The 25,231-nt window shown below is 53.4% G+C and overlaps 6 protein-coding genes across 6 annotated transcripts; 1 reads left to right on the forward strand and 5 right to left on the reverse strand.

Moving 5' to 3' along the window:
* The first annotated feature begins 373 nt into the window (after positions 1-373).
* On the forward strand, positions 374-3,006 carry PHACADRAFT_206831 (uncharacterized protein). The gene is made up of 12 exons (XM_007393254.1): positions 374-962; positions 1,029-1,177; positions 1,240-1,370; positions 1,415-1,537; positions 1,592-1,691; positions 1,743-1,833; positions 1,892-1,916; positions 1,970-2,118; positions 2,179-2,223; positions 2,283-2,502; positions 2,557-2,715; positions 2,771-3,006. Exons 1-12 carry the CDS (start codon positions 730-732, stop codon positions 2,837-2,839), a joined length of 1,494 nt encoding a protein of 497 aa, XP_007393316.1. The 5' UTR covers positions 374-729; the 3' UTR covers positions 2,840-3,006.
* An 80-nt stretch (positions 3,007-3,086) lies between these two features.
* Positions 3,087-10,947, reverse strand: PHACADRAFT_139496 (uncharacterized protein). The gene is given in 12 exon segments (XM_007393255.1): positions 3,087-5,923; positions 5,943-7,341; positions 7,391-7,467; positions 7,527-7,781; positions 7,836-7,986; positions 8,040-8,128; positions 8,186-8,251; positions 8,306-8,671; positions 8,722-8,835; positions 8,889-9,245; positions 9,299-9,718; positions 9,772-10,947. The coding sequence occupies 12 exon segments, from the start codon at positions 10,798-10,800 to the stop codon at positions 3,200-3,202; spliced, it is 7,047 nt and encodes a 2,348-aa protein (XP_007393317.1). The 5' UTR covers positions 10,801-10,947; the 3' UTR covers positions 3,087-3,199.
* A 125-nt stretch (positions 10,948-11,072) lies between these two features.
* PHACADRAFT_206833 (uncharacterized protein) lies at positions 11,073-13,277 on the reverse strand. The gene is made up of 9 exons (XM_007393256.1): positions 13,082-13,277; positions 12,989-13,030; positions 12,840-12,924; positions 12,742-12,786; positions 12,574-12,690; positions 12,366-12,524; positions 12,272-12,318; positions 11,490-12,213; positions 11,073-11,434 (listed from the first exon to the last, which is right to left on the reverse strand). Exons 1-9 carry the CDS (start codon positions 13,161-13,163, stop codon positions 11,335-11,337), a joined length of 1,401 nt encoding a protein of 466 aa, XP_007393318.1. The 5' UTR covers positions 13,164-13,277; the 3' UTR covers positions 11,073-11,334.
* Positions 13,278-18,071: 4,794 nt separating this feature from the next.
* PHACADRAFT_159035 (uncharacterized protein) lies at positions 18,072-18,530 on the reverse strand (the record flags this gene model as incomplete). The annotated part of the gene is made up of 1 exon (XM_007393257.1): positions 18,072-18,530. One exon carries the CDS (start codon positions 18,528-18,530, stop codon positions 18,072-18,074), a length of 459 nt encoding a protein of 152 aa, XP_007393319.1.
* A 51-nt stretch (positions 18,531-18,581) lies between these two features.
* Positions 18,582-18,898, reverse strand: PHACADRAFT_88893 (uncharacterized protein; the record flags this gene model as incomplete). Its single annotated transcript, XM_007393258.1, has 3 exons — positions 18,582-18,623; positions 18,689-18,711; positions 18,772-18,898. The coding sequence occupies 3 exons, from the start codon at positions 18,896-18,898 to the stop codon at positions 18,582-18,584; spliced, it is 192 nt and encodes a 63-aa protein (XP_007393320.1).
* A 2,804-nt stretch (positions 18,899-21,702) lies between these two features.
* PHACADRAFT_251932 (uncharacterized protein) lies at positions 21,703-25,211 on the reverse strand. Its single transcript, XM_007393259.1, has 15 exons — positions 24,882-25,211; positions 24,707-24,824; positions 24,611-24,654; positions 24,339-24,559; positions 24,239-24,288; positions 24,075-24,182; positions 22,850-24,020; positions 22,731-22,783; positions 22,629-22,677; positions 22,559-22,567; positions 22,368-22,504; positions 22,290-22,305; positions 22,177-22,238; positions 22,031-22,122; positions 21,703-21,972 (listed from the first exon to the last, which is right to left on the reverse strand). Exons 1-15 carry the CDS (start codon positions 25,071-25,073, stop codon positions 21,865-21,867), a joined length of 2,430 nt encoding a protein of 809 aa, XP_007393321.1. The 5' UTR covers positions 25,074-25,211; the 3' UTR covers positions 21,703-21,864.
* Positions 25,212-25,231: the final 20 nt, after the last annotated feature.

A 25,231-nucleotide genomic window follows, 5' to 3' on the forward strand; every position in this document is an offset into this window, starting at 1 on the left:
AGTGTATTTTTCTGCGTCACAGCCAAGACCGTACGGCCGTAAGCTTAAGGCTCCAGGGCGCGGCGCAATTTCCCGTTTTAGCTGAGGGCGCTTATTTCCCGGGTTAGGGAGCTTCCTTTGCTGATTAGCCTAGAACAACAGGATCCTATGTAGGCTAGGTCCACCATCCAAATCGCCCCTTGAGGCGGTGGGAGGCTATGTCAAAGTCCAGATGCTTGAATCTCAAAGGCTGCTCCCACTATCAGATACTGGTGGCCAAAGCGCCTCTAAACCCAGCAATTCTGGTGCACAATTTTACGCGGTGAGCCAAATTTGCCATGTATCTCCAAGACTAGGGTCGCTCATCCTGTTACCATCTTCTGACATGGGTCCTGGTCAGCCTACGTACCTAGGAATATTCTGGGATCCCGAAACGATCCATCTCTCCTGCGCAAGTACAGGAGCAACTTGCTCCCAGACGCGCGTCACTGTCGCGTTGCGTCACGCGTGCCATTGTTCACATACTCTGCAGACTTGCTCATGACATGCATTTGACATCATTTCACCACATTCTCTGCCATTTATCGCCCAAGTTTCAAGAGTGCAGGGATTACATCTCTGGCGGTTGTCGGCGACCGCGTTTCGTGTCCGGGATTTCGATATCGGCCGCCGACCGCGCCTTTCGACCATATTTATCGTCCGCATGTTGTCACTTCTTACGAATCAAAGTAACTATTATCACTCTGCGACATGTTCTCAGCTCTGTCTCAAATAATAGCCCCTCTCAGCTTGGCTATTTGTTCCGTCGCTAGCAATGTCCAGCAGTCCTTCGCACTCGACGGTGGTAGGCTTGGACCATCCGGTGCCGGCCTCTTTGACCCCGTGAAGGACCTCCTTTCTACTTCAGATTACGCAACCCTCGGACACCTGGCTTTCCCGGACTACAACGTGCGCGTCAAAAAGTCGGATTCTGTGACGGGACCGTGAGGTAACACGGCGGCTTTGCTTGACCTACTATCCGCTGATGCTAACCTCGCCTCTGTGTCCAGGGCTTATACTGGATACATAGACATAAAAGCCAGGCACTTGTTCTTCTACTTCTTTGAGAGTCGGAGAAACCCCAACGAGGACGACCTCATCTTCTGGACGGAGGGTGGACCTGGATGCTCGTCTTCGATCGGGGTATTCATGGAATTGGGTGCGGCATCCTGTTCCACGTATTAAAATGGCTACTCTTCGTTCACACGTTTCCTTACCAAGGTCCCTGCAAGGTTAACGATATTCATAACGTCTCCCGTAACCCTTACTCTTGGAACGAGAAAGCGAATATCTTTTTCGTTGACCAGCCTGTCGGCGTCGGCTTTTCATACGCGGACCACGGCGAGTACGATGTGAGCACATTTCTACAAACCGCCTCGTTGATTCGTCTCTCAAGTACTTCCCGAAGAGCACGACAGAGGAAACTGCTAAAGATATCTCTGCCTTCGTGGCTATTTTCTTTGAACATTTTAGCAATTTCAAGGGCCGACCATTTCACATGGCGGGAATGTCATACGGCGTGAGCCATATTGTCCATCGACTACTGCTTATAGCTCATGTCCTTCGCTCCCAGGGACGTTTTATCCCGACTTTCGCTTCCGCAGTGTACGACCAGAATGCCCAGCTGCTCGCGGCTGGCATGACGCCAATCAACTTGACATCTGTTATCATCCGTAGGTGAATCCATAGAAAAAATGGAGTCCTGTCTCACTGCAAGCTCTTAGAAAACGGCTGTACTGATTTAAAGACAATGATTCCGTCGTATTACAATGTGGCGTGTCAGCACAAGACCGTCGCTCCTGTGCTTGGCATTAGGTAGGACACCTCACGTTACCTCCCGAGTCTCGATGTGCAACTAAAGTTTCCTCAACAGCCCATGTATCGGAATCAAGCAGGCTGTATGTTTAGGTTAGAGTCATACTATGCTAACCGCCAACTGACATCTCTGCAGCTTCCACGTTGCGAGAAGTGGTTAAAGGAGGCATGCTATGATGTCACGGACGCGATCAGCTGTCGGACTGCCCTCTCTTTTTGCTGGAGTCACATTGGGATGCCGTTCTTAACCTCAGATCACAACCCTTACGATGTCACGAAAAGATGGTATGCCATGTTTCAACCTTGCTGCCATGTACCATCCTTATTGACTGCCCTGCTTCACAGTACTCCAGACGAACTCAATGATTCGCTCTGTTACCCTATAACGAAGTAGGTTACCTCTGGCCATCAAATACTGCGCCGCAGATTTTAGCGGTAACCTTTTCCAGAAAAATCAGCTCATTTCTTGATCGCGCCGGCGTTCGCAAAACTTTAGGTATAGACCCCAGCACGCAAAGCAATTTCTCCGCATGCAACGACGACGTCAACCGTCGCTTCAGCGCCAGCCTGGATCACGTCTTCCCCGCTGAATACTACCTTGAAGCTCTGCTCGAACGCGGCATCAAAGTGCTCATCTATGTCGGCGACTACGACTGGGTTTGCAATTGGGTATGCTTTTTTTACCGCGATCTTTTAGGATTTTATGAGAAGGCCTCTCCACAGGTTGGAAATGAGCACATGACCTTGAATCTTGACTGGTTCGGCAAGAACGCATTCGTCTCCGAGCCTCTTCGCGAGTGGAAGATCGGCGACCGTGCTGTCGGCGTCACCCGCGGCTCTGGTCCCTTGGTCTTCGCCACCATCCACGGCGCCGGACATATGGTGCGTCTTGTTGCTACCTCACCGTAGCTGGGCCTGGACCAACCTTCTGTGCTAGGTGCCGTATGATAAGGGTGAAGAGGCTCTGGTGCTGGTTGAGCGATGGCTAGCGGTCAAGGAGCTCTGAGGTCTCCAGCTTTGTTCCTAATCTTGCTGTTTTCGCTCTATGGGGTGCTGTGCGCGGAATTTGAAGATAGTAGCTAGTATATCTATATACCGAAAACCCATGAGCAGTCATATCAAGCGAGGAAGAACGCACGATCCGTTGGCGGCCCTTGCCGACTAGCATACAAAATTAGACATACTTCTAGTTATTTGTCGCCAGGTAGTTCGGGCCACTTTCGCGTGACACGTGTATTCCGGCGGAATCGACTGCTCGTTGGGTGGGCTTACAAATAGCTTATAATATAACATTAATCGCCTCCCTCGATCTGTATATCGTACAGGCTAGCTAAGCGTTTCAGTTAATCATGTCTTCTAACACGCTCTACATCTGGTCCTGAATTAATGTTAGCTGTGAGTCCACCATGACCAAACTCTCATCCCCAACATCCCCGAAGCTCTCCCTGAACTCATCCAGCAGCTCCCTCGTCTCCTCGACAACCGCGTCGATAGCGTCCCTCTGGCTCCACACGCGAATATCCGCGTCTAGGTCGCCCTCAGCTTCTTCAATGCTCGCGTAGAATTGCGAGCCACCCATCGGTAAGAGCTCCGAGTAGCCCATGAGCTTCTGGACGAGCCGGATGCGGCGGTAGGTCATCATGACAAGACCAGGAGAGCGCACTATCATCTCCTTCGCGAGTAGTGATGTGCTGCTGGTGTCGGGGCGGACGTCGAATGAGGGCCGCGGCACACCTGGCGCCGTATATGGGTTGACCGGGCCAAGATGCACGATCTTGGGGCCGAGGGAGTCTTGGGAGGTACGTCCGGAGGGAGAAATGGGACTGGGCATGCGGGCATACCCTGCCTGTCGCGAAGGGTCCAGACTATGCGAAGCCGTAAGCTTGGGTGAGGTGAAGTCACTGAAAACAGGCAGCGAGACAGAGCCTTGAAGAAGAGCCGACGCGCGCGGCGTTGATGTGGCTGAATTGGATGGACTGTAGCCGCCGAGCATGCTTTTACGGGGCTTAGAGAAAATTGTTGAGTAGCGTTGGCTACGGCGGCTCGTGCTGGTTACCGCACTGATAGATTGCGAGCCCTGCTGTCGCAGTTCGTTTGATAGGTTCGCCACGCGTTCCTGAATAAAGATGCGCATCTGCAGCATGAGAGGGCTACGTCTGAGCCAGAGCCATTGGACGAATGACCAGGTAAGATAGTCAATCATCCGCGGGGGGGATAAGCGTCTTCGCGAGTGTATTGAGTTACTGGAGGCAAACGTGGAAAATGGTTGCTGCCGCTCAAAGGAGCCGATACGCGGAGAGAATGCCGGTGATGGTGGCTCCGAAATGTCGCGGAAGCTGAACGCAAACATCGCATTGCCGTTCTCCAGTACAGTCTTCAGTACGCCCGCAACATGGATCCAGACCCCAGGGAACGCTACTGATATGTCGTCTTGTGCACGTACGACGATAATCTTGAGAACCTGCAACGCAATGCTGAACGCTTTAACAGAAGCAAAGGACTGCGCTTTTGAGGCCGGGTCGCCAGATGACTTGCGACGATCTGCTGCGGCTGCTGCGGGGTCTGCCACCATCTGGTCACCCTTGAGCACCCCGAGTACGAGAGCCAGAAGGCGCAACCAGACTTTGGAATAGGCATCGCGTTGCCAGCTGTCCTTCCACTGGCCCCGCTCCATGATATCCGTTGACGTCTTCAGCATTAATGCCATCGGTAAGATGATGCCCGCTAGGAAGTTATGGCTGAGAGGCTGTTTCTCGAGCTCCGACATGACTTCAGAACCGCAATTGGCGACAGAACTCACAAGAAGCTTCACGAGAGCTTCGCGAAGGGGAAAGGTGAACAGAAAGTCCTCCGACGCTGCAGCCTCACATGCGTCCAGGCCGAGACGACAGAACTGTGAGACGATGAGCTTGGAGAACCCCAAGTCACAACCGAGAACCGGATTGTCCATGAGCTCGGAGAGAACTGTGTACAGCCTAGAGAAGTCCACGGACGCAGCCATATACGAACTTGTCAAGGGTACAAATGCTTCAACAATTGCTGTAGCTTCTTTTAGGCTTGGCGCGTTCTTGCGCATCAGTGCTGAGTGGACGAAATTGGCGAGGAATAATGAGACCTTCTCGCCGCTGGTCTTCGAATCCCGAAGAACAATCTTGATGATCTCCAAGACGCGAGAGGTGAGTGATTGGGGATTGCCAATATGACCACCTGCTTTGGTAAAGGCAGTAACCAATAGAAGATATTCCAGGCGCATAGCCAGGAAGTCGCTTTGGCCGGAAGCTTGACCGTCACCAATCTTGGAAGGGGCCGCATCCGCAAGAGCCTCATACTTGGCTTCGTCTACTGACTTCTCCTTTGAGGCCTCTTTGGGCTGCCTAGTGAGCACCTTGTTCGATAGAATACTACCCAAAGCGAGAATGCCTCCACGCAGGACAGTCTGCACAGATCTTGTCGTGTCGTGCATGTGAGGCGTGAGCAGTCGAAGGGACCGCAGAAAATATTCGGCGCGTGGACTGGCAGGGTTATGTGCGATGACCGTCAGGAAGAGCTTAATGAGGTCGTCCAACTTCAGCCGCTTTCCTTCGTATTCTTCCGGAATGGTCATTGCGAGCGATTTATCATCCTTGGCGGCACTGCGCTTGATGGAGGCCATAAAGGTTTGGGGCACTTCTTCCGCTATTGTCATGATCAAAGCCTCCCGTTCCTGTGCCCGATTCATATCATGGATGCCAGCAGCGTCTGGGGTGCCAGGGGCGAAGCCGTTCTTGAGGCTCGAGAACAGTCCGAATATGCTTGGAGCGACCCACTCTCCGTCGACTTCCGGAACCGCAAGAATCGGCGCAATAGCATCGAAAGACTGGAATATGAACGACTCTTGGTGCAGGGCATAGAAGCGGTTAGTGGCATACAGTATAGCACGCCTAATGTTAGGATGTTCCTCCGCCTCGACAAAAGTTTTGAACACGGCAGGCATGAACAGCGTGTACCCGCCACCCGAGATAAACAGCCGCTTAAAGCGAGTTGCTGCCGTCATCAGGGCTAAATACAGGATGTAAGCATGACAGATGAGAAGTAGACAGTCATAACGTGCCTATCATGACATGTGCTACGATTCCTATGTCGTCGCCATGGACGAGCAAAATTCGTACGAGACCGCCAATAAATAGAGCGAGTTCCTCTCGATCGCTTAGGTGGCGAGACATGCACTGGAATACCTGCTCGAGCAATAGCAAATAGCTCCGCGACAACGTTAGCGAAAGAGACGTGAGCGTAATTTGCGCTTTCGAGCGCGGGCCTCGTTGAAGACGTCGTCGGTGAGGGAACATATCTTGCAGCGACAGAGTCGGCGCGATACCGTCAGGATTAAGAGCTGGAAGTTCGAAGTCAGACATATTCTTCCGAATAGTCTTGATATCTTGGGGGTTGCGCTTTAGCATGCTCAGGAAAAGCATATTCTGGGACGTCCGGATCATGGTGATCCAGACGAGATTGGGAGGGACTTCCGAAAATGGGTGCATGCCACTCGCTTCCAGAGATTTGGGAAACAGAGAAGTGACGGGGGCGTTTGGGAGGAACCAGAGGGAACCGGTCGGCATCATGAACGGATCGACTTTTGCACGACGAACCTCGCGAATAGACAACTTCGAGACTTGAGTAACGAGCTTTGCCAGGATAGGCACTGCGTACGCGAACGCTCGCAAGGGATCCGCCGAGCCTATCTGCTTCACGGACGTCTTCAGAAATCCGGTAACATGGTTGAAGATATAGTGTGACATGGCGGGAGGCAATACATTCCGGATATGCAAGAAGGCCCTAAGGGTCGAGATAGCGGTGGAAACGTCTTGATCGTTGCCTGAGATAATCTGAAAAACTTCTCGTGCGACGAGGGTAGGATCATCCCGCATGAAGTCCATGAGGATGTCCCGTGCGAGGTTCGCTACCACGAAGTCCTCGTCTGCGAGCATCACAGATATCCGCGGAAACAATGCGACCAATGTTGGCACAAAAACAGGGCGTCGCCTCGTGCTTTGCCTCGTACTCGCGTTGGAGTCTCTCCTACTGATCGGACTGCTCGCCGGCGATGACTTGGGGGAAGGCTCGGGGCTAACATCATGCGAGTGAGACTCGGAGCTTGTAACACCCTCTTGCGACGTGGAGTCAAGCCGTTCAAATTGTTGACTGGGTAGGAGAGTCATCGGAGTCTTGATGCGCTGCATCCGCGGGTCGATCGGACGATCTTCCTGAGCCCATCCAATCTCAGAGAGACGTCTTCGCAGCTCGAGAGGCATGACATGTCCGTGTATGTCTCGGTACTCCTCATTATCGTCCTCGTAAATGAAAAGGCTGGACCCAATATCAGTCGCGACAAAGAGTACAGGTGGACGCTGCAGCTTGAACGGGCGGCGGTGATTTCGGTCAAGGACGACCTCTTGAGAGAGAATTTGGTAGCGCCAGGTCGAAAGGACAGCAAACTTCTCCAAGGCGGTACGTCGCTTCACAGGATCAGGACTGGAAGACTCAGTCTCATCCGAAGCGGTCGGAAATGGAGAAAACGCACCTTATCATTGCATCTTTCATGAGCTTCGCACAATCAATCGGCCTCTTCTCAGCGTACTGCATGAAGAGAAAGCATCCCTGACAGACGTAAATTAGCCTTTGAACACTATAGATACCCAGAACGCCGTCACACTCACAGCCGCAGGTGTGACTTCGTCAACGGCAAGCAAGCATTCGTTCCATAACATTGGCCCCAGCCGTTCGTAATGGTCCGCTTCGAGCATCGCGGACATTGCCACCAGGAGATCTAGTGCTGTCTGCTTGACCGACTTTGGTATTGTAGAGGCCAGCTTTATCTTGGCTCTAAAGTGTTCTAGTGAGGCAGACTTTGGCTCCTGATATTCAGCTGTCTTCATCTCAGCTGATAGAGGCGAGAAAACTGTAGGTCTGCGCTGATAAATACTTGAGTCTGGCGGGAGCGCAGAGCCGAGGTACGACGAACAGACCTTGTGATTGCGCTGTGTATTGTCTTCGGCCTGGCCATAAACTAGTTCTAACCGGCGCATCGTGTCAGTGACTTCGCGGTAGGCATCGTCTAGCCGCGACATCTCTTCCAAGTACAGAGTCCATTCAACGACAGATGAGAGCCACGTCGCGCTATCTATCTATTCAGCTGCGGCGAAGGAAGAAAGGATCGCATGGAGACGTACGACTTCAAGCTTCGAGTTAACAGCCTGATCTCACGGAACAAAGCACAAAACAATAGTCTGTGGGAAAGCGCGATATCCATGCTCTTTTCCTAGAATCAACCCAAGTCAGAAGTACAGCAATAGCCATGAAGCGGTTATCAAATTACCTTTTCCTCGATGGCCATACCTAAGCGAGCTTCCAAAGCTGACGCAAACTTGACATGTGCAGCCGTCTAAAATCCCTTCATTTAAGTTACAGTTGAGGTTAAACGAGTAATGAAACTCACGAGACCCATGTCCTTCACGGAGTGTACTTGGCGAAGGCGTTCAATGAGCTCGATGAGAAGTGCCGCCTGACCGATACGTGGTACGCCCCGTCGTCGATCGTCATCGGTAGACGTGGATTGTGACACGGTTGCAGTATCGCTGACCAGCGCAACAGACATCATCTCGGCATCCCTTGTGAGGATATCAGGGACAAGCTTCGACAGAGCATTGAGGGTGCAGAGTTGGTTCACGACCGTGACATCCTTGTTCGCGGCTGCACATATGAACAATGGCTTGTAGAAGATCTTAGGGAACAGACGCGAGGTGCTGTCCAAAAATTGAGACAAGGCGGGGTTGGGGAGTTCGGGAGGATCATTGACAAGACGCTTTGATGATTATGATTAGGTCGTCCTCTGGGTGAAAGAGATATATTTACCTTGTGCATAGCAGGCAGTACGAATGCCAAGATGGATGCTTGAAGCTCATTAGGAAGCACTGAGACGAGCGTGGGGATCACACGCAGTGTACTAAGCCATTCCGACTGGGCGATCTGGGTGCACTCGAGATCAGTCGGGTGGATTAAAGGAATGCGTAGTGGCTTACAATCTCCTCGAGGGCAGCTTCTATGCTCCCTTTCCACGTCTTGTCCTTTTGGTACCAGTCGCATAGTCGCATCAGCAGGTATTCCTCGCCGTCATCGGCACCAAGACATATAAGTTCCAAAACTAGCTGAATGGCTTTGCTTCGTATCTCAGGCGCATCCTCTTCAGATAGTCCATCGATTTCTGGCATAATGCGCGTGCGAATTAGAGTGATCATTACTTCAGCATATCTGCCCATGTCTTGTGAGGGCTCTGAGAGCAAGAAGAGAGAAGTCGAAAGGAAGCGCTTCAACTTGCGCCAATGTATGCAAGCCAACAAGGGAGTGAAGCTTACATTCGGCTCAGGAGCAGGCCAATACTGTAAAGAACCATTTTCAGCAATAAATTGGACAAAAATCGTGAATACCTTACGTTAGCTACCGTGAGCATAGCCCATCGACGACCATCAGCCGGGCCAGTCTCAATACATGAGACTACACCTTCAGTAATGACTGCTTCTCGCACAACGGCCTCATTGTCATTGTCCGAAAGCGGTATTCCAAACTCCTTCTCGACAGACGTAGGGATCAACTGTCCGCAGCTTCCAGTCTGTATGGCAGAGATATATCCAGCTATTGATTGAACTTCTGCCGCCGCAGATTGAGAGGCAATGAGGTTGTATTGCAGCGAAAAGAGAGCTCGGAGCAAGGTTTGAAGGACCATTGGACTATCTGCTACAAACGAACGGCCTCGAGAAAACAGGATAGCAGAGAGCGTGCCCAGGATACGCATCTTGGATGCTGATGGGATGGAGGCCGCTTTGCAGCACCAGATACACCGCTCTAGTTCTGCCTAGAATGTGATTCAGCTCATGAAGGTGGCAAGGCAGACATACTCATACGCACCTGGACCGTAGGGGCCGCCCATGATCTATGGATGGATTCGAAGGTTTCAACAGCAACACTTTGCTCTTCATCTTGGCTGGAGTGACCAATTTTCGTAAATGGCATCAACAAAGCCGACAGAACGAAAGATTCGTGGGGAAGTTGACGGGGCCGATTCGCAGAACTCGTAGACGCAAGTGCTTGCACCAGTTTGCTCACGGCGGATACAGGACCGGCAGCGGTAGCCAGAGACGTCGTAGACTGCGGACGTCGTATTGCGTTGTTCTTGAGGCTGTTGGGAAAGCTGATAAGTGAGGAGGTTGCGGTTCCTGGTATCTGCAAAGAGGTCGTAGATGTCATGAAGGGCAAATGTAACGAGGAGCCCATCGAGGGGAGGTTGACGTTGCCCAGGTTTCCGAGTGCGCCTAATGTTCCCTCGCGCTCTGGACGTGGTTTATGCGGTACGTGCGCAGCCCAGCATGCCTTCCACAGCGCGTCCGAGAGCCTCCTGCTGTCGAGATGAGACTGCGTCTGAGCAGTCTCTACCACCTTCTGGAAAGCTTTCCTGTTCGTGAACAGGCCAAGCTTTGGGGTAGATGGCCGGTCAGGTGTGGACGAGGAATCCGGAGGCGGAGAAGAGGCTGGTGGCATGACATGGTGTCGAATTGTTTCCCAGCGACGCCTAGACGGGGATGGAGGTGGTAATCCTCCGGAAGCGACGGCGCCGGACCTACCAAGGTCAAGAGCAGGAGGAGCGATCTTGGAAGCCGAGAGTCTGAATACAGATTCAGGTCCATCTAGGAGTTCAGGAGAAGTAACTAGCTCCCGGCCAGAGTATTGGGCTTGGTCAATGAACGGGTCGTCAAGGTGCTCTAGGATCGTCTTCTCAGCTTGTCTAGCGCGAAACGGGTTCTTGTCTGCCTGTATATCCGCCTCATCCGTCCCTGAACCTGAACTGCTACGGTCTCTCCGGAGATGGTCTAGCGACCAGAGCCGTTTGGGAGTAGGCCTTCCTCCAGAAGGTTTCTTTGCGTCGGATCGTGGTGGCATACTTGTGCAAGATATGCGTCAAGTTCGAGGTATGTGGTATGTTCAAATGATCATACAGGGAGAAACGAGAGAAGGATGCTCATCAAGTCGGGCTGTGCACGAACATGTCTGGGTGTTGGCGGATTGTGAGCGCGACGGGAAAGCGCCGTTGATGGGCTCTGCGGACGGAGCCTGTGAGGGTCCTCGCGCGTCACGTCACATAATCATGGACAATCCGCAATACTCAACACACGTGCGCACATAGTCACTCGTGCATCATGGTCAATGCATTAACACAGGTAAAACAGGATGACAGGATGGTTCGGTCATACAAACATAATGTTGGGAAAAGGTCCAGTAAAGAACGTGAATTACAGTAGCCTCCGGCACGGATGGGTTGCGCGAATTTCTCAGAGACTGAACGACCATGTAAGCCATGCATACAGTCCGTAAAGAAGGGACTTACTTAAACAGTGCTTATACTTTAAGGTAGCGAGGCTCAAATGACGCGGAACGAAGGGTGCAAGCAGAAGGTAAAGAGTGAGTGCGCAAAGCCTAGGTTGAGTACGCAGAGAATGGAACGGAAGAGAGGCTTGTGTAGTCTTGGGAAGATGAGGTCCAGTTTCCAGGGCGGAAGTGTGCACCTTTGTTGGGACTTACAGGCCATGAGCTGAGCAGTTCAACTGACGTCTGATAGTTAAAGTACTCACTCGGAAGGTGCAGAGTGAGGCCGGTACGTAGCAAGAGGAGGAGCAAGCAGCCCAGACCTGGAGTAAACCTGCGATCGCGAAGAAGCTAGCGCGTGTAACGGAGTAGAGCAGCCAGACCACCGACGACCAGGAGCGAAGTCATCGTCGCTTCCATAACAGTCTTGGACTTGATACCGGAAAGGATTGTAGCCGCCGGAGGTGTCAGAAGCGATGCCCGTTTGAACCTTGAATGGCGGTGCGTAAGGGTTGAGTCTAGGTTTGTTATTACCACCAGTGGTAGACCAGGTACTAAAGTCTGAGGCGACCGGCGAAGAAGGCTCAGGAAGCAGGAACTCGGCTTTGACGTGGCGGTCGTGATAGAGCTGGCCGTCAAGTAGTTCTTTTGCTTCTCGAGCTTGTGCCATTGTTTTGTACTCGACAGACACAGAGAGAGTGTCCGTATCGGTTGATCGATTCAGGACCCTCAGCTGGACAATCTCCCCGAACGGACACAGAAGAGGATAGAGGTCGCCATCTTGAGAGAAGAGCATAGTAGGCAAGTTGGTGACAAGCAGAGTTGGAACAGGAAGAGACTGCAGATTGCAATCCATGGGAGGCGTGCAGATAGCTGGCGTTTCAGGAGAGGCAATAGATTCCGCCATGTCGTAGTCGGATGCAGGGCCGGAAGCTCCCGAGTTATTTTGCTGAGACAGAACCATAGTACGGTCGCCACCGTCCAAAAAGCCTCAAATTAAACACATTATCACTTTGACGAAGTAACAAACACGAATGAAGGGCGTTACCTCCAGAGCGTTGTACGACAGCCCACGAGATGTCGATGGTATGACCCCTATCGGGTACGTCAGACTCGAACGCAGGAGAAAATAACCCACCCACTTGATCTCTTTGCGACTAAGTCCATCCATAGCTGCCTTGGACTCCTGATGCGTGCTCATTACAATGAATCCGCGCCGTCGGGAAGCGTTGTCAACAGTCGCCAGGATGACTGCATGAGAGACGGTCCCATAACGCGAAAAGAGATCCGTAAATTCCAACCTAGAACCGATAGTAAGGTGGATCGACTTGCAAGAGAGAAATGGTATACTTAGTAAGGTCAAATGGTAAGCCAAGGACGTAGAGGTTACGACGTGAATCGTTGAGACGTCCAGACCCGTGCTTGCCTTGGCGACGGCTGTCGATCGGGAAGGACTCGGACACGACGCTATCGAGACGCTGTTATCACATCCAGCTCGGAATGTTACGCCAAACTCACAGAGGTACCCCCGCAATGTTGTAGCCCAACATACAAAGTGCTTTTCTTGCAGTAGGCGATGTCAGCACTCGTGTGTCCTTCGGTGTCGGTTTACTCACTTGGACGCATCTGGATTTGTAAACGCAAGTTCGAATACACGCTGGGTTTTTTCATCCTGGTACTCAGTACAGTTGGAGATGTCACCTGGCAGGGGTGTATGTCTGCCTCAGGCCACATCGATCGAGCCGGCGTAAGCGGGGGACGTTACCGATGAGTGTGGTGAACAGTGTCACGAGGTCCTGACGAGTCACTGGCAGCTGAAGTGAGCAGATTATGCCGTTGTTTGCGCTGCACCGCATACCTGTATGTGCTACATTCTCGACTTTCACGGAGTAAGGTTCGCCATGGAATCTGAACACGGGGTTGGGACTCGAAAGGGTCATTCTGCCTCGCTGTTTTACGATGAAAGCTTCCAAAAAGATAGTAAGACCTAGTAGGAGAAAATGAAAAAGAGTGGGGATGACACCACAGCTACTGTCCGAGTCTTCGAGCAAGAAGTGGAAGGATAACAAGGAAAAGACGAAGGATGCTCGTCTGCGACGCGTCCAAGACATTCGCCTATTCAGACTCCGCTTGAACTGGCCCTCAATTCCCACGCCACAGCGTGTCATACATGCGAGCAGCCAGACTTAGCTCTATACAGGCAATCATGCACGATTAAGCCTACGATCCACTTTTCTTTCCCAACCTTAAACTCTGAGGTTCATCAACATTCTGACTGGCCCTACAATCCCCAGAACTTGAAGCGCGGGCCAACGAGTCCGAAGCCGCATATATGACGGCGGAGCGGACGGGCGAGATAAAGCTGGGGAAAAAATCTCCAGACAGCCACTCGTCAATGGCAATATTTATCGAAAGCCAACCAAATCTTATTCAAAGTTATATAATAACGCTGTTATGGATGGTTGAAGCATGGCGTTTTTTCGAAGCAGTAAATCGAGTCTTTGTCTCATGTGTCGACTCGCGTGGAACTATCAGGCAGGGATGAATAGACCGATGATATTCAACAAGGATAGGTATACTGAGATTATATACAGGACAGTCACCAAGGTGGAGTATCATCTATGGTGATGTGGAGACAATGTGAGTCGGAATGGAGATTATCCACCAACTGTGGAAGTAGTCACACCGCGATACTGCAGTGGCATACTACTACAATTCGCAGGAAAAACGTTGAGCAGGCATGTGCGACTTTGTGCGCTTATTCAACACGCAGGACCAACGTCTACGGGTGGATGGCCCGGCACGAAATGCCGGGGCCAACTCATAGGTGATGACCTAATGTTTCTGCCTTGCTGAACAGCATCAGCAGTTTCATTCATTGTAAGGTATCCGTATTCGAAAATTACAATTAGATACGTTTTGCACGAGGCCACAATCGCCGGCCGTAACGCTCGAGACGACGTGCAATCGTTCTCTAGTGATGGTGCCTAATTTTTGTAAAGGAAGCGTTTAAAATAATGTTAAATATCTAGTAGCATGCACCCACTCTGGGTAATTGGAGCTATCGGGGCCAGCTTGCTCCGTCTGCCGAATACCCTCGGTAGTTCCGTATGTTTCCTCTGCCCGACACCCTCTTGCAGCTATATTAGGGGATAATCTGGCATTCATTTTGCCTTTTGACTACCCGAACACTTGTTGTGTAAATGGGCCCATGATCCTCTGACACTCCAATACTGCGAAGCGTCAATATATCTCACTAGATGGGCCGCCCAGGAAACTCTGTACTTACATTCAAGTTTCTACGTTGACCTGATGCCTTCTGCTGACTCTTCCTCTCTCTTCTCGTTGATTCCTTCTTGCAAAATCGACACTTAGCGCTCAGTGCTCAGACTAAGGCTAAGTAAAAGGTGCAGTACAGCTAGCAACGAGCCACACCCATGACTCTACTGAATGCCGGCAAGATATCAGGATGAGCTGTCCTGAGTACCTACCCCCCACACAGGTGGCGCCCCTGTACCTACAAACCGCACCCACTGGCATGAAACCCCTGGACGCCGGCCGCGGCCACCAAATTTAAACTGCCTCAGCTTGCAAGCACAAAGCGAGAAAGTTAGTATAGTGGGGTCGTAATGTGAATGATTCATTACAGTGTTTTATGTTGTTCATGATTGCGCTCTACGTAGTCTCCCAGGTCATCTTGGAAAACGGCCGGTCCCGGCAGACGCCGACCGCCACAACGGAAGATCACGTGACACGGTTGCGCAGCGCGTTGCAGGCGCCCCGTATGCCGCGCTTTCGAGAACTGGTCGTGAAGCAACGGGCTCCGCCTTTTTTTCTCCCTCACTCTAGACGCTAGTAGACGTACGCAATTTCTCTACGTAGATAAACTAGAAGACTGACTCACAGACCTTTAATTGTAGAGAGAGCACGCCTTCGCCAGCCTCGAGGTGTTCTTCAATTCTCCGTTGCTCTCCTGTTTGCCTCCTGATGCTTACGCTGTGAGGCCGCACGAGCGTTCAGCCGAATGAAGCTGTTCTCCACGACAGCAATGTGGTCGCGGATCATACCCGTGTTAACGTGCTATTTCCCATGCCACATCTTGGTGAATTTCTGCCCTGAGTGAGACTTTTCGCGGAAGATAGGTGAGGCAGGAAGCCGCTCTTCCCACCCCCAGATCTTCGACATTGGCAATCCGAGTTGCCAGGAGCTGGTCGTCACGCTGCGCAAAGACCAGCTGAAGCAGTCGGAAGGCAGTATAGCCAATGTCCGATGTGCTCCCTCTCGGAGGCAAATACGGTCAGCAGTTCGCGCTTGGCTGCGGAGGCATGCCGCGATATCCATCCTATCTTGCTTTGTCAGTCCCGTTCCAAACCAAAATTTGGTCTGGCTGCGTGCTAACTCCGTTCTAAGCACGATGGCTGAGAACGTCGTACCAGGCTATTTTATCCCACAAGAGCCCTACTAACCGCGATAATCTTAGGTTCATTTCCCAGGCAGCAGCTACGATGACGTCTTTCATCATGCACCGTAACCCCGCATTCATTCTTGTCTTTGCATGTTCGAACCCGCGACGGCACTAAGAGCCCCGTTTCTGACAGCGTTCATCACGACATGGCAGGGCAGATTGCCCGCTTCCCCATGCTAGAAGCGGTCCCGAGACTGCGCCAAGTAGCAAGTTAGGGTCAGAAGCGACCTTCGGGAGCGTCTCTTCTCCTGGTGCGTTATCTCTGGAAATGTTCCCTTGTTCTTTCCGATCTCCTCGCGTCCGTCCCCGCACTTACCATTTCTACTAGAAAACAGACCTCGCACTCAGTCGTTCTGCTCCAAGGCCGCGTACATACGGACCCATACAGTGCCATCACCGACGAACGCCACGATACTGTCGCCTATCCACTCTCTGTCTCAGCTGTCGCAGAGTCGAGACCCGTTGTACCGCCCGGGCGCACGATGTACGCGGTCTAGAGCACGTAGGCGCAGCAGCCCTTCAGGAGTCGTTTCATATGACGCTAGTGCCTTCCGTCAGGTGTGTGTCCTCCCAAGAAACGCTCCTGACTGCTGACTCATCTGGAAAGTCTTCCAGTCGTACTAAGAGAACGTGTCGATCGCGCAGAATGCCCGAGATGGCACATTAGGTCCTTGTCCTCTAGAACGTAATATTTTGCTAATTTTCCGGCTGTATTTATGACATAGTGACAGGCAACTGTCCTCTAGATAACTCCCGCTCAGACAGACAGGCAATTTCCGTCGTGTATGAGCGGATGGTTCCGACCGTGTGGCACAAATCATTCCTAGTAGCAGCACCCTTAGACACAAGGTATGACGTTATACTTCTTCGAAACGGAGCAGCCATGTCCCGCAACTCCTGAGCGGAGATTGGCCAAGGCTACGACGATCGCAGCGTGCAAGTGTCGGCCGACGTTCCTCCAGAGGGTCCTCCGCGGCATCCTGGGGACATCCCACGTCCATGCATCGTGGACATTCCACGGAGGCGAACACCACTGAGCATGGATACAAGCTGCTGACCTGTCAGTGGCGCAAGCAGGAGATCTGCCAGTTCTTTCAAGTTCTCTGATCGGCCTCGGCACCCAGGAGACGGATTCAAAATTGGAAGCTTAACCAGGACGACATACGCCCGGAGCTCTCTCCTAGGGCCCAGGGCTTCGTGCTCAGACGGGGATGGAGCAAAATTGCAATTGTTATATCGGCGATAGACTCGTAAGATGAGGAGGCGTTGCGTCGTGCCAAAGGGGCGACACGCAGGCAGGCACGCCCGGGAGAACCGCAACTGGGCTCGCGGCCGAGTCCGAGCGTGCGTAGAAGCAGAGGGAAACTGCCCTCGGTCAGCTGATGCCCTGTTCATTCATACTGAACCGCCTTCTCAACTACTGTGCTTCACTACCCTGCAATACCTTGCAATTTCCGGCTGCATAAATACGGTCCAGACCGCGTGTTACTTCAACCGCCTGCTCCACAGCCTCCTGGAAATCGAGCAGGAGGCTCCCACGTGGAAGCAAGGAGGTGCAATCCGTCTCACTCCTCCGTGCGCCTCGCCCGAGGACGCGGCACCTCGAAGATTCTGGGCTGCGAGTCTTCTAGAACAAGCAAGAAAAAAAAGGAGTCAGACGGCATCAGACTCGAGGCCTAAACTCCGGTGATCACTTGGTACGCCTGCCTCGAGCCTCGGGATTGGCCAGCATCTGTGCGGACGGACGGTACGCGTAAGAGCCGGATGTGCGCGATCCAGTCTCGAGCTCGACCCGGGGGAAGAGCATGGGATGTCGTGTCGGAACCGTGCCGTCGAGCCAATGGGCGTGCAATCACCCATCTCCATCGCCATGTATCCGCTATCGCGACCATCCATAGGCTCCCCACAGCTTAACGGAGCACGAGGACGCGGGCACGATGCGAGTGACAACTGACAGGCGGATTCTGCCAGAAGACAAGGTCATTAGACTCGTCGAACCCTTGTCAGGGGTTGTGTCCGCCGAGCCTCGAGGCTTAGGTTGATCAGGTTGAGCAGATGTGTCCCTCGGCCACAGTGCACTTACCATGTGAATATCCTATCCTTCGGAGTCGGTGGAGCATTCATGAAAGTTCAAGTCTTCCGCGTAAAACCGTGTCTCGGGCGATGCAAAACGAATTGACAACGTGGTGTACGATACAATACAGCGGCGCATAGGCCTTGAGGGTCTACTCTAAAAGAAGCAAGACAACTAGCGAAGAACGATATGAGAGCACTAACTAAAAACACAGTGGACTGGTCAAGGGAAAAATGTGTGGGGGACAAGCTCCGAGCCGCCGACAAGGATCGGAAGGGCACGTAATAGAAAGATGAGATATCGGGATGATCAAGATAGGGATAGGGAACGCGATACAAGATGACTAGAGAGCAGGCAAAGTATGCTATAAATTAGAAGTGCAGTGAGGAAAATAAGAGAAAAGATGGCAAGCCAGGCCACTTGTTGAACGGACACTCGCCATATGAACCATCCCGACGCAGCACCGCCGCGCACACGGCATTCGACCCCGCGGCGTCCCGCCGAGACGGGTTTATGTGCTCTCCCACTCCGGCCATCTGATTCGGCTTGCATCGGTTGCAACGAGCCGTGCTGCGGATTGGTGATGTTGGTGATCTGTACGGGGGATGAAGCAGTGTTCGGAACACGCGAGGGTGTAAAAATGTCTTCGTATCGACCGAACAGGCGGTAATCGATGCATGAATGGGAGCTAGATATTTGAATGCGAATGCGCGGTTTGGAGAAACTGTCGGCGTGTATGATAGGCACGAGAGCACAGCAGTCGACCATCCCGGCCCGAAGGCGCGAGACGTAGTACGGACGGATACGTCCTAGCGAAAATTATCGGCGTGTAACGTAACGCCAGTATTGGCTGTTTGGTGGCTAGACGAGGTGACCATGAGCATAGGTCTCGTGGCATGAGGGGACTACGTGGAGAAGAGACGTACTTGTGTTTGCGGAGTGGACTGGTCTACAAGACAAGACAAGAGTCAGCGGGCCCAAGCGGATGTGCAAGACAAGTGGCGCTTACGGGGTCGGACGCACTCCCATACATCTACACCCTTCCCCTTGACATCCCACACAGCGCATTGTGCATTCAACGGCCAGTGCATATTAACCTCCCAAGCGCGCGTAGCGTCGCTAACGAGTCCAGGCATGCCTTGAGACAGTGTTTCGGGTGTGAAGCGCGAAATTTTGGCGATTAGGAGAAGGCGTGAAGCTTTGAAGCTGAAGAGGCTGAGGTGAAACGCGAAGGTATTTATCCGCTGAAAGACAAAGGCTCGCGGGGCACGCGATTTAGTCGTGGACGATGGGGAGAAACTGGGTTTGGATAGACGTCGCGCGGGGGCTGGAAGAAAACGAGTGGCGGGGGTATAAATATTTATATGGCGCACGAGAGTGCGGTAGAGCTGATAGCTCCGGCGCCTAATGGAGTTGCTATGTATTGCCTTTGCTTCCCATATCGGGAACATTGACAATCGGCCAGATCTGTCGATCCAGACCCTGTCCCAATTTCCGCGGTTCGCCCGCAAGCAATTTCGTTCCGTCCTCCCGCGCGCAACCTCCTCAGGAGCAGCTTGCGACCCAACACACCCGCCTGTTTACCAATGAATTCTGGGCGGGCGGAATAGCTCCTTTCGTGACTTCCGAACCCCCTCTGCAAAACCGGCAGCAATTTAGCTCTTCCCCGCTAGTGGTGGTCTTCAATGTGACGTGTAGTGTAGGACAGCCAAGAAGGCCTCCAAGGTTTGACGGACTGCTCGCGACATCAGGGGTGCTGCTGCAGCTGCCGTCTGCGCATCGGAGGTCTCCCCAGTCCGCTCGTGATGATGGACCGCGCTTTGGACTCTTTGGTACCGGCCTTACCTGCCAGCCCGTCGCGCTTCAGCGAGTCTACGTGCGCGTCTTGACTCCAACAAATTCGTCGCGTATATCATGTGTACTCCTCCGCTGACCGAGTATATAACATCTGCCGCCGTTCTCGTACACGCCAAGGCTCTCTTACGACTTTGACACCGCGCCCAATCGCGCCTTTCTGCTCGTGCTGTTCTCTGCCGCCTGTCACCGTTTGTGGGCAATGTCTTGTCCATGCAGAGACTCAAGAGAGCGCAGCGTGGATTCCGCTCGTGCAACGCCGCCAGTGCGTCATATCCGCTCGTACGACAAGCCGGCAGATGCACAAGGCATCCTGCTCCACCCCGAACGCAATGCCTTCGTCCGTGGCAGAACAGGCAGCAGATATTGCAACCTGGTCACCAGCTTGGTTGGCCCGGTACGTACTAATTACGTGTGGTGCCAGTGGCGAGACGCTGACTGCGTGTGTTCTAGTGAGCTATTCAGCTACTTTGAGGGCTGTTTGGAGCACCCATTAACGACTTGTTGTACTGGACACGCACAAGAAACCCCGAGGGATGGCGCTCCTGGCTGCCGCGTCTCATCCGGTGTGACAGGAGCACGGAATCAGCTGTTCTGCTAGCTCTGGCATAGCCTGAGAACGCCTCGAAAGGTGGCCCAATTGAGCCGCACATCCCTGTGTTGGTAGTGTACAGGACGAGACCGCATGCTGTCGAGAACAAACCCCCGATCGAGTCCGAACCGCTCGTGCAAGGGAGAACCCGCCATTTCAGTCAAGACTTTCCCCTTGCGGGTGGTCAGACGACCAACTGCGCTGCCTCGTAGCCTTCGCCCACCGTGCCTTACTCATTCACTCGAACCTTGCCGGTAAGCATAGACCCACCATCTTCCCTTCTTTGCGGAGTGATCTGAGTCGCCAGCTGATGATCCCCTCCTCCTGCCCGGCCTCCGATCCCGCCAGAACGCATCCTAATGCCCCTTCGGTCGACAGAGGGCTCGCACGATCTTTCTTTAACTTTGAATACAGGCTGATTTCTTTGCCAGCACGCTAAGACCGTGTGCGCTGTTTCTCTCCTCACAAGTTTCTGAAACCTGCCTAGGAGTTCGTTAGTTTGCCCAGTCATCCGACTAACGGACCGCTCTGTGGCCTCCGGGTGTGAGCAACCCCCGGAGCGTGTCTCTAGTGCGCCCGGGCGCCCGTTCGGATTTAAGGGCGGACGGGAGAGACAGCATTCGCGCAGGCACTTGCCGTACGCCCTGCGTTTTGGTCACGGACGCTTCCCTGTGCACCGAGCCTGTGGCAGCTTCTGGCGCACTGCGTCATGTCGGCCGAGGCGCTACTGTGAGGAGGTCGGCACAGGGTCCCGCCCTTCATCCCATCACTCGTTTTCCGCCACAGCCAGCTATGCAGGGTCGTATGCGCTGCACACGGGCCCAGAGCCTCGATTTGATCCTACACCCCTGCAGCCTACACGCCCTTCCAGCAAGCCTTCTCCCGCTGAGCCTCATGCCTTATAACCAGTATTGTGTCCGAGTCCTGATCGACATTGCGTGAGATGCTCTGTGGCCTCTCCGGGACCGCGAGCACTCGCTTGGTCCGCACGGGCCTTGCATTGAATAAATTTACAGCTTTGCATCGAAGGCGTTTATCGAGCGAATTGTCACGGGCGACAGTTGGCAATAACTATGTAATTTGGTAAGCCACCCTCGTTTGCACCGACTCGTTCTCGGTCTGTGGACTTCGTGCCGATCACAAGCCGCGGCGTCACTGTATCCAGGGTCTGGGCTTGTAGGCCGTCATCCGTCAGCCTGTCAGGAAATGACGGCGCTGGCAACGGGAAACTAATGGGGTGCTCCGCAGTTGGTTCAGAGCGCCCAGGGCCTCGCAGAGCTCCTCCGTCGTATGCGTATCCTGCGTAGGTGCCTCCGGGACAAAACAGGGCATCCGTGCCTCAATTCTGCCGTCGTCCGCGATGATGCGCCTAGAGCGCCGTTCATCAGTGCTCGGCGTCCCATGGCAACGGATACATGCCAGGGTCGCTGAAACACTGGTACTGCTGGCGTGAGCGGGCGGTATATACATTTCGGAACTATCATTACATTGTTTGTTGCCATCGGTACGTGTACATTTCAATCGAGTGTACAATGTCCAAGAAATAGGGAACACGAAAGGCGAGATGAAGGGATGGTGTAGTACAGAGGGTATCAATCCTGGTGGGTCCGTCTAGCCGGAAGGAGAAGTGCGAGCCAATACCAAACGTGGGTCCGATTACCGGATGAAGAAGCTATGTGCGACTGCAAGGGCGCAAGTCGCTGCGCAGATGAAAAATCCCAGGGAATATCCGGACGGGTGATCCTGTACGCTCGCCGACCAGATCTATCAAAACACGGCGTTAGAAGACCCTTGTCCATTCCATGCCTGCGACGGGACATACCACACCGCCGAGCACCGGACCACAGAAACGCGCGAGGCTGACGATGCTCTGGGCAATGCCGTTTGCGAAGCCGACGATATGCGGCGGGGACACTGTCATGTGTGAGTCAGAAGGAATCGGGTCCGGCAGAGTCGGCGAATACGTACTATAGTTAAGCAAGACGGAGATGGCGGTATAGCTGAATGTGATGCCGCAGAACCTTATTGCTCTGAAAATACTTGTCAGAAGCACAGTCTCGGCCCCAGGACCAGACACTTACGTGCTAATTGCCAATGCTGGAACACGTTACCGTTTGAGTAAGGGCGTTCAGGGTAATCACCGGGTGGCGGAGACATACCTCCCATGAGAACGAGATTTCCGTCATCTTTGTCGCTCGCGAAGACGCGATACAGGATCACGGAGAGGTAGGCAGGAATATAGAGAAGTGAACCGATACGAAACATGGCGAGATGCGAGAAGCGCCCTCGCGGCGGCCTGCAGAGGCGTCAGTCAACAGCCGAGCGCATATAATAGAACAGGACACGATACCCGATATTCCTACATGAGAAAACAGCGTCAATGCACAGAGTTCGACAGCGGAGATGAGGCATAGACGTACGGATAGAAGTAGAATTGGTACACAATTTGCGCCAGACACATGAGAGCGACTAGATAGGGTTAGGACCGATGTGCCTTGTGTGTCATAACAATCAGGACTCACTGAGCTGAGAGAAGTGCCCAGCGTTCAGGTTGAGGCCCCCAGAAGGATATTTCCTATCACCAACTATCGCGTTAATCTCTGTTGCATGGATTGAATCGAGGATGGCAGAGGATACTCACGATACAAGGTAAAGATAGAAAATTTGATCATGTGTGGTCGAGTGCAGCGCTAGCACACCGTATTGAAATATCACGAGCAGCGGCAGCTGGGACATTAATGAGGGCTCTTGGATAGGCGCTGCCGGCGTCGAGTCTGTCGAAGCAAGCCTCGACCCCTCAATGATGGGAGCAAGGGCGTCCTGTCCGGATGCCTCGGCTTCGTCCGCAAGCGCGAGCAACTGCTGTGCTTCTATAACTGCAGGCGGCGTGCGGACGCCCACATGCAAGAAGATGGGTGCGACGGAGTTGGACAACCGGCGTCTCGGAGTGTGAACCGCGGAGTCTACACCGCCAAAGGGCACCTGGAGCGCGGTGGCAGTCGAGGGTCGCCGCGTTGCAGCAGAGTGGCGGCGCTGGGGTGCGGCCGACACGTGCGGGGAGCTTATGACGGGACGATGTATGGGTGAGGCAGATGACCCTCGAATGAACTGATCACTTCGCGGAGTTTGACCGGAGGCAAATATGTCCCCTTCATCGAACTCTTCCGCCGGTGTGACCTCGACTGCTTGCTCGTAATCCAGCTGGCCTTCGTCCTCCGATTCGAAGGGATTCTCGTTGTCGACGTTCATAGCAGCCGCCACCCAGAGATCAGCGATGTTCGTGACTGTGTTCTCGTTCGCCATCAGAAGCCGCTGAGCGAAGTTGAGGTCTGTGCCCGTAGCGAACGAGGCGGACAGCGGCTCTCCATTGATGGTATTCGCCAGACTTTCTCTCCTTCCACGTAGTGACAATCCGGCGGTGCTCCCACGGCGAGCGCCGAGACCTGCCAAGCTGCTACGACTAGCGAGACGAGCCCGGAAAGAGCCATTGTAACCATAGGCCGAGCCTCCAATACGACTCGTTCGAGAGAACGCACGGTCTCGAGGTGTGGCGGACAGCTGAACTGATTGGGAAGACGATGCAGCGATATCTGCATCTGACACGCGAGAAGCAAAGACGCCAGACAGTTTTCTGCCGAACCTGCGTCCAAGGGAACCAACAAGACCGCGCGGCTCCTCATCCTCAATGGGAGAAATCGGCGGGGATTCTTCAGGGATGGTTGGCACTGAATTTGAACCCTTCTCGGGAGGCAGCCGAATAGCACCCTCTCTAGGCCCGCAGTCGGGCCCAAGGAAAAGACACAGAATCGAGCCTATTTAAGTCCGGTGAAAAGTATGTTCTTCGAGCGAGCAGCACCGGCCCGTACCTGTTAGTGTAACTGACGAGGCTACCATGCAGGGTAGCAAGTAAGGGTACTGAACAAATAGCGGGACTGAGTTGAACACTCCAGGCCACTTCTTCGCGGGATTTTCGACTGATAAATACGCTGATCAGACGGCACACGCGCTGTCACGAATACTTTCTGCTTACAGCTTCCTCCGACAATCGCGCCAGCAACACCTCCAAGACCCCAGGAGAAGCTAATTCTATGTCAGAGGCATCTGGAGTAAGTGTTATGTTGTGTACTGACCCAAGGATAGCGTATGCCCGGCCTTCGTTACTCTGATCGGTTACGGCAGTGACAGAACCTCTAGCGACACCGACGGCACCAGCAAAGACACCTTGCATTAACCGGATCACGATAGCTTGTTGAATAGATGTCGCGGTACCGAACAGTGTGCAGGTCACCGCGCTTCCGAGTAGAGCGACGGCAATAACGAGACGTGCACCGTGTTTGGCAGCGACAGTTGCCTGGAGCTCCCGTCAGATAATATTAAGGGCTATAGGCTTCTGGAGGCGTACCCATAGTAGCGAGGTAAGGAATTGCGTGAGGAAGAAGGTCGAGACTACACCGCGCGTGGGCACAGAAACGGAGGAAACACGATCAGCTAGACGCACCTAGGATACCCGTCCACTTCCCAACCTCAGCCTCGTCAGAAAACTGATCGAAGCCCTCGACCATGAACAGCAAAAAGGGCGCAGAGACGTTAGCCGATAGGAACTCGCCGAGCATCGTCTGAGAAGCTACGTCAGCATCACACCACACAAATCACGCAGCAAGAGAGCGCCGTACGATGGACAGCACGATCATCGATAGCGCAGGCAGCGGCGTCGCGCACATCTCTGGCGGGGGCTGCAGCGCACTGGGGATGGGCGGGCGTTCGCTCTTCGGTGTGGACACCGCGCCCATCTCCTCGTCTTCAGCCGTGCGGCGCCAGCGGGTGACGAAGCTTGGACGATGCCTGAAGGCACTCGAGAACGACATCTGCGCGGACGGACGCCGCGCTTGGGCTTGCGAGGCCGGGCCAGGACGCACGGGCGACCAGTCGGCCGTGTCCAGCGCGGACTCGCTCTGGCCAAGTGTCCGCACCACTGGGAGTTGCGTTTTGCTTGCTGGGCTCGCACCACTCATCCTGAGGAACA

The sequence above is a fragment of the Phanerochaete carnosa genome, assembly GCF_000300595.1.
Source record: "Phanerochaete carnosa HHB-10118-sp unplaced genomic scaffold PHACAscaffold_3, whole genome shotgun sequence".
Classification (NCBI taxonomy): domain Eukaryota; kingdom Fungi; phylum Basidiomycota; class Agaricomycetes; order Polyporales; family Phanerochaetaceae; genus Phanerochaete; species Phanerochaete carnosa.

Bases quoted from the DNA above. Each gene is read 5' to 3' on its own strand.
- PHACADRAFT_206831 (XM_007393254.1), top strand. From the start codon at position 730: ATGTTCTCAGCTCTGTCTCAAATAATAGCCCCTCTCAGCTTGGCTATT. The intron at 2,503-2,556 runs GTATGCTTTTTT...GCCTCTCCACAG, and splicing joins ACGACTGGGTTTGCAATTGG to GTTGGAAATGAGCACATGAC. The intron at 2,716-2,770 runs GTGCGTCTTGTT...CTTCTGTGCTAG, and splicing joins TCCACGGCGCCGGACATATG to GTGCCGTATGATAAGGGTGA.
- PHACADRAFT_139496 (XM_007393255.1), bottom strand. From the start codon at position 10,800: ATGCCACCACGATCCGACGCAAAGAAACCTTCTGGAGGAAGGCCTACT. The intron at 8,836-8,888 runs GTAAGCCACTAC...GAGTGCACCCAG, and splicing joins AAGCTGCCCTCGAGGAGATT to ATCGCCCAGTCGGAATGGCT. The intron at 7,468-7,526 runs GTGAGTGTGACG...TACGTCTGTCAG, and splicing joins ACGAAGTCACACCTGCGGCT to GGATGCTTTCTCTTCATGCA.
- PHACADRAFT_206833 (XM_007393256.1), bottom strand. From the start codon at position 13,163: ATGACCCTTTCGAGTCCCAACCCCGTGTTCAGATTCCATGGCGAACCT. The intron at 12,319-12,365 runs GTGGGTGGGTTA...CGTACCCGATAG, and splicing joins CTTAGTCGCAAAGAGATCAA to GGGTCATACCATCGACATCT. The intron at 12,214-12,271 runs GTAACGCCCTTC...GTTTAATTTGAG, and splicing joins TGTCGTACAACGCTCTGGAG to GCTTTTTGGACGGTGGCGAC.
- PHACADRAFT_251932 (XM_007393259.1), bottom strand. From the start codon at position 25,073: ATGTCGTTCTCGAGTGCCTTCAGGCATCGTCCAAGCTTCGTCACCCGC. The intron at 24,825-24,881 runs GTACGGCGCTCT...GTAGCTTCTCAG, and splicing joins CGATGATCGTGCTGTCCATC to ACGATGCTCGGCGAGTTCCT. The intron at 24,655-24,706 runs GTGCGTCTAGCT...CGCGCGGTGTAG, and splicing joins GAAGTGGACGGGTATCCTAG to TCTCGACCTTCTTCCTCACG.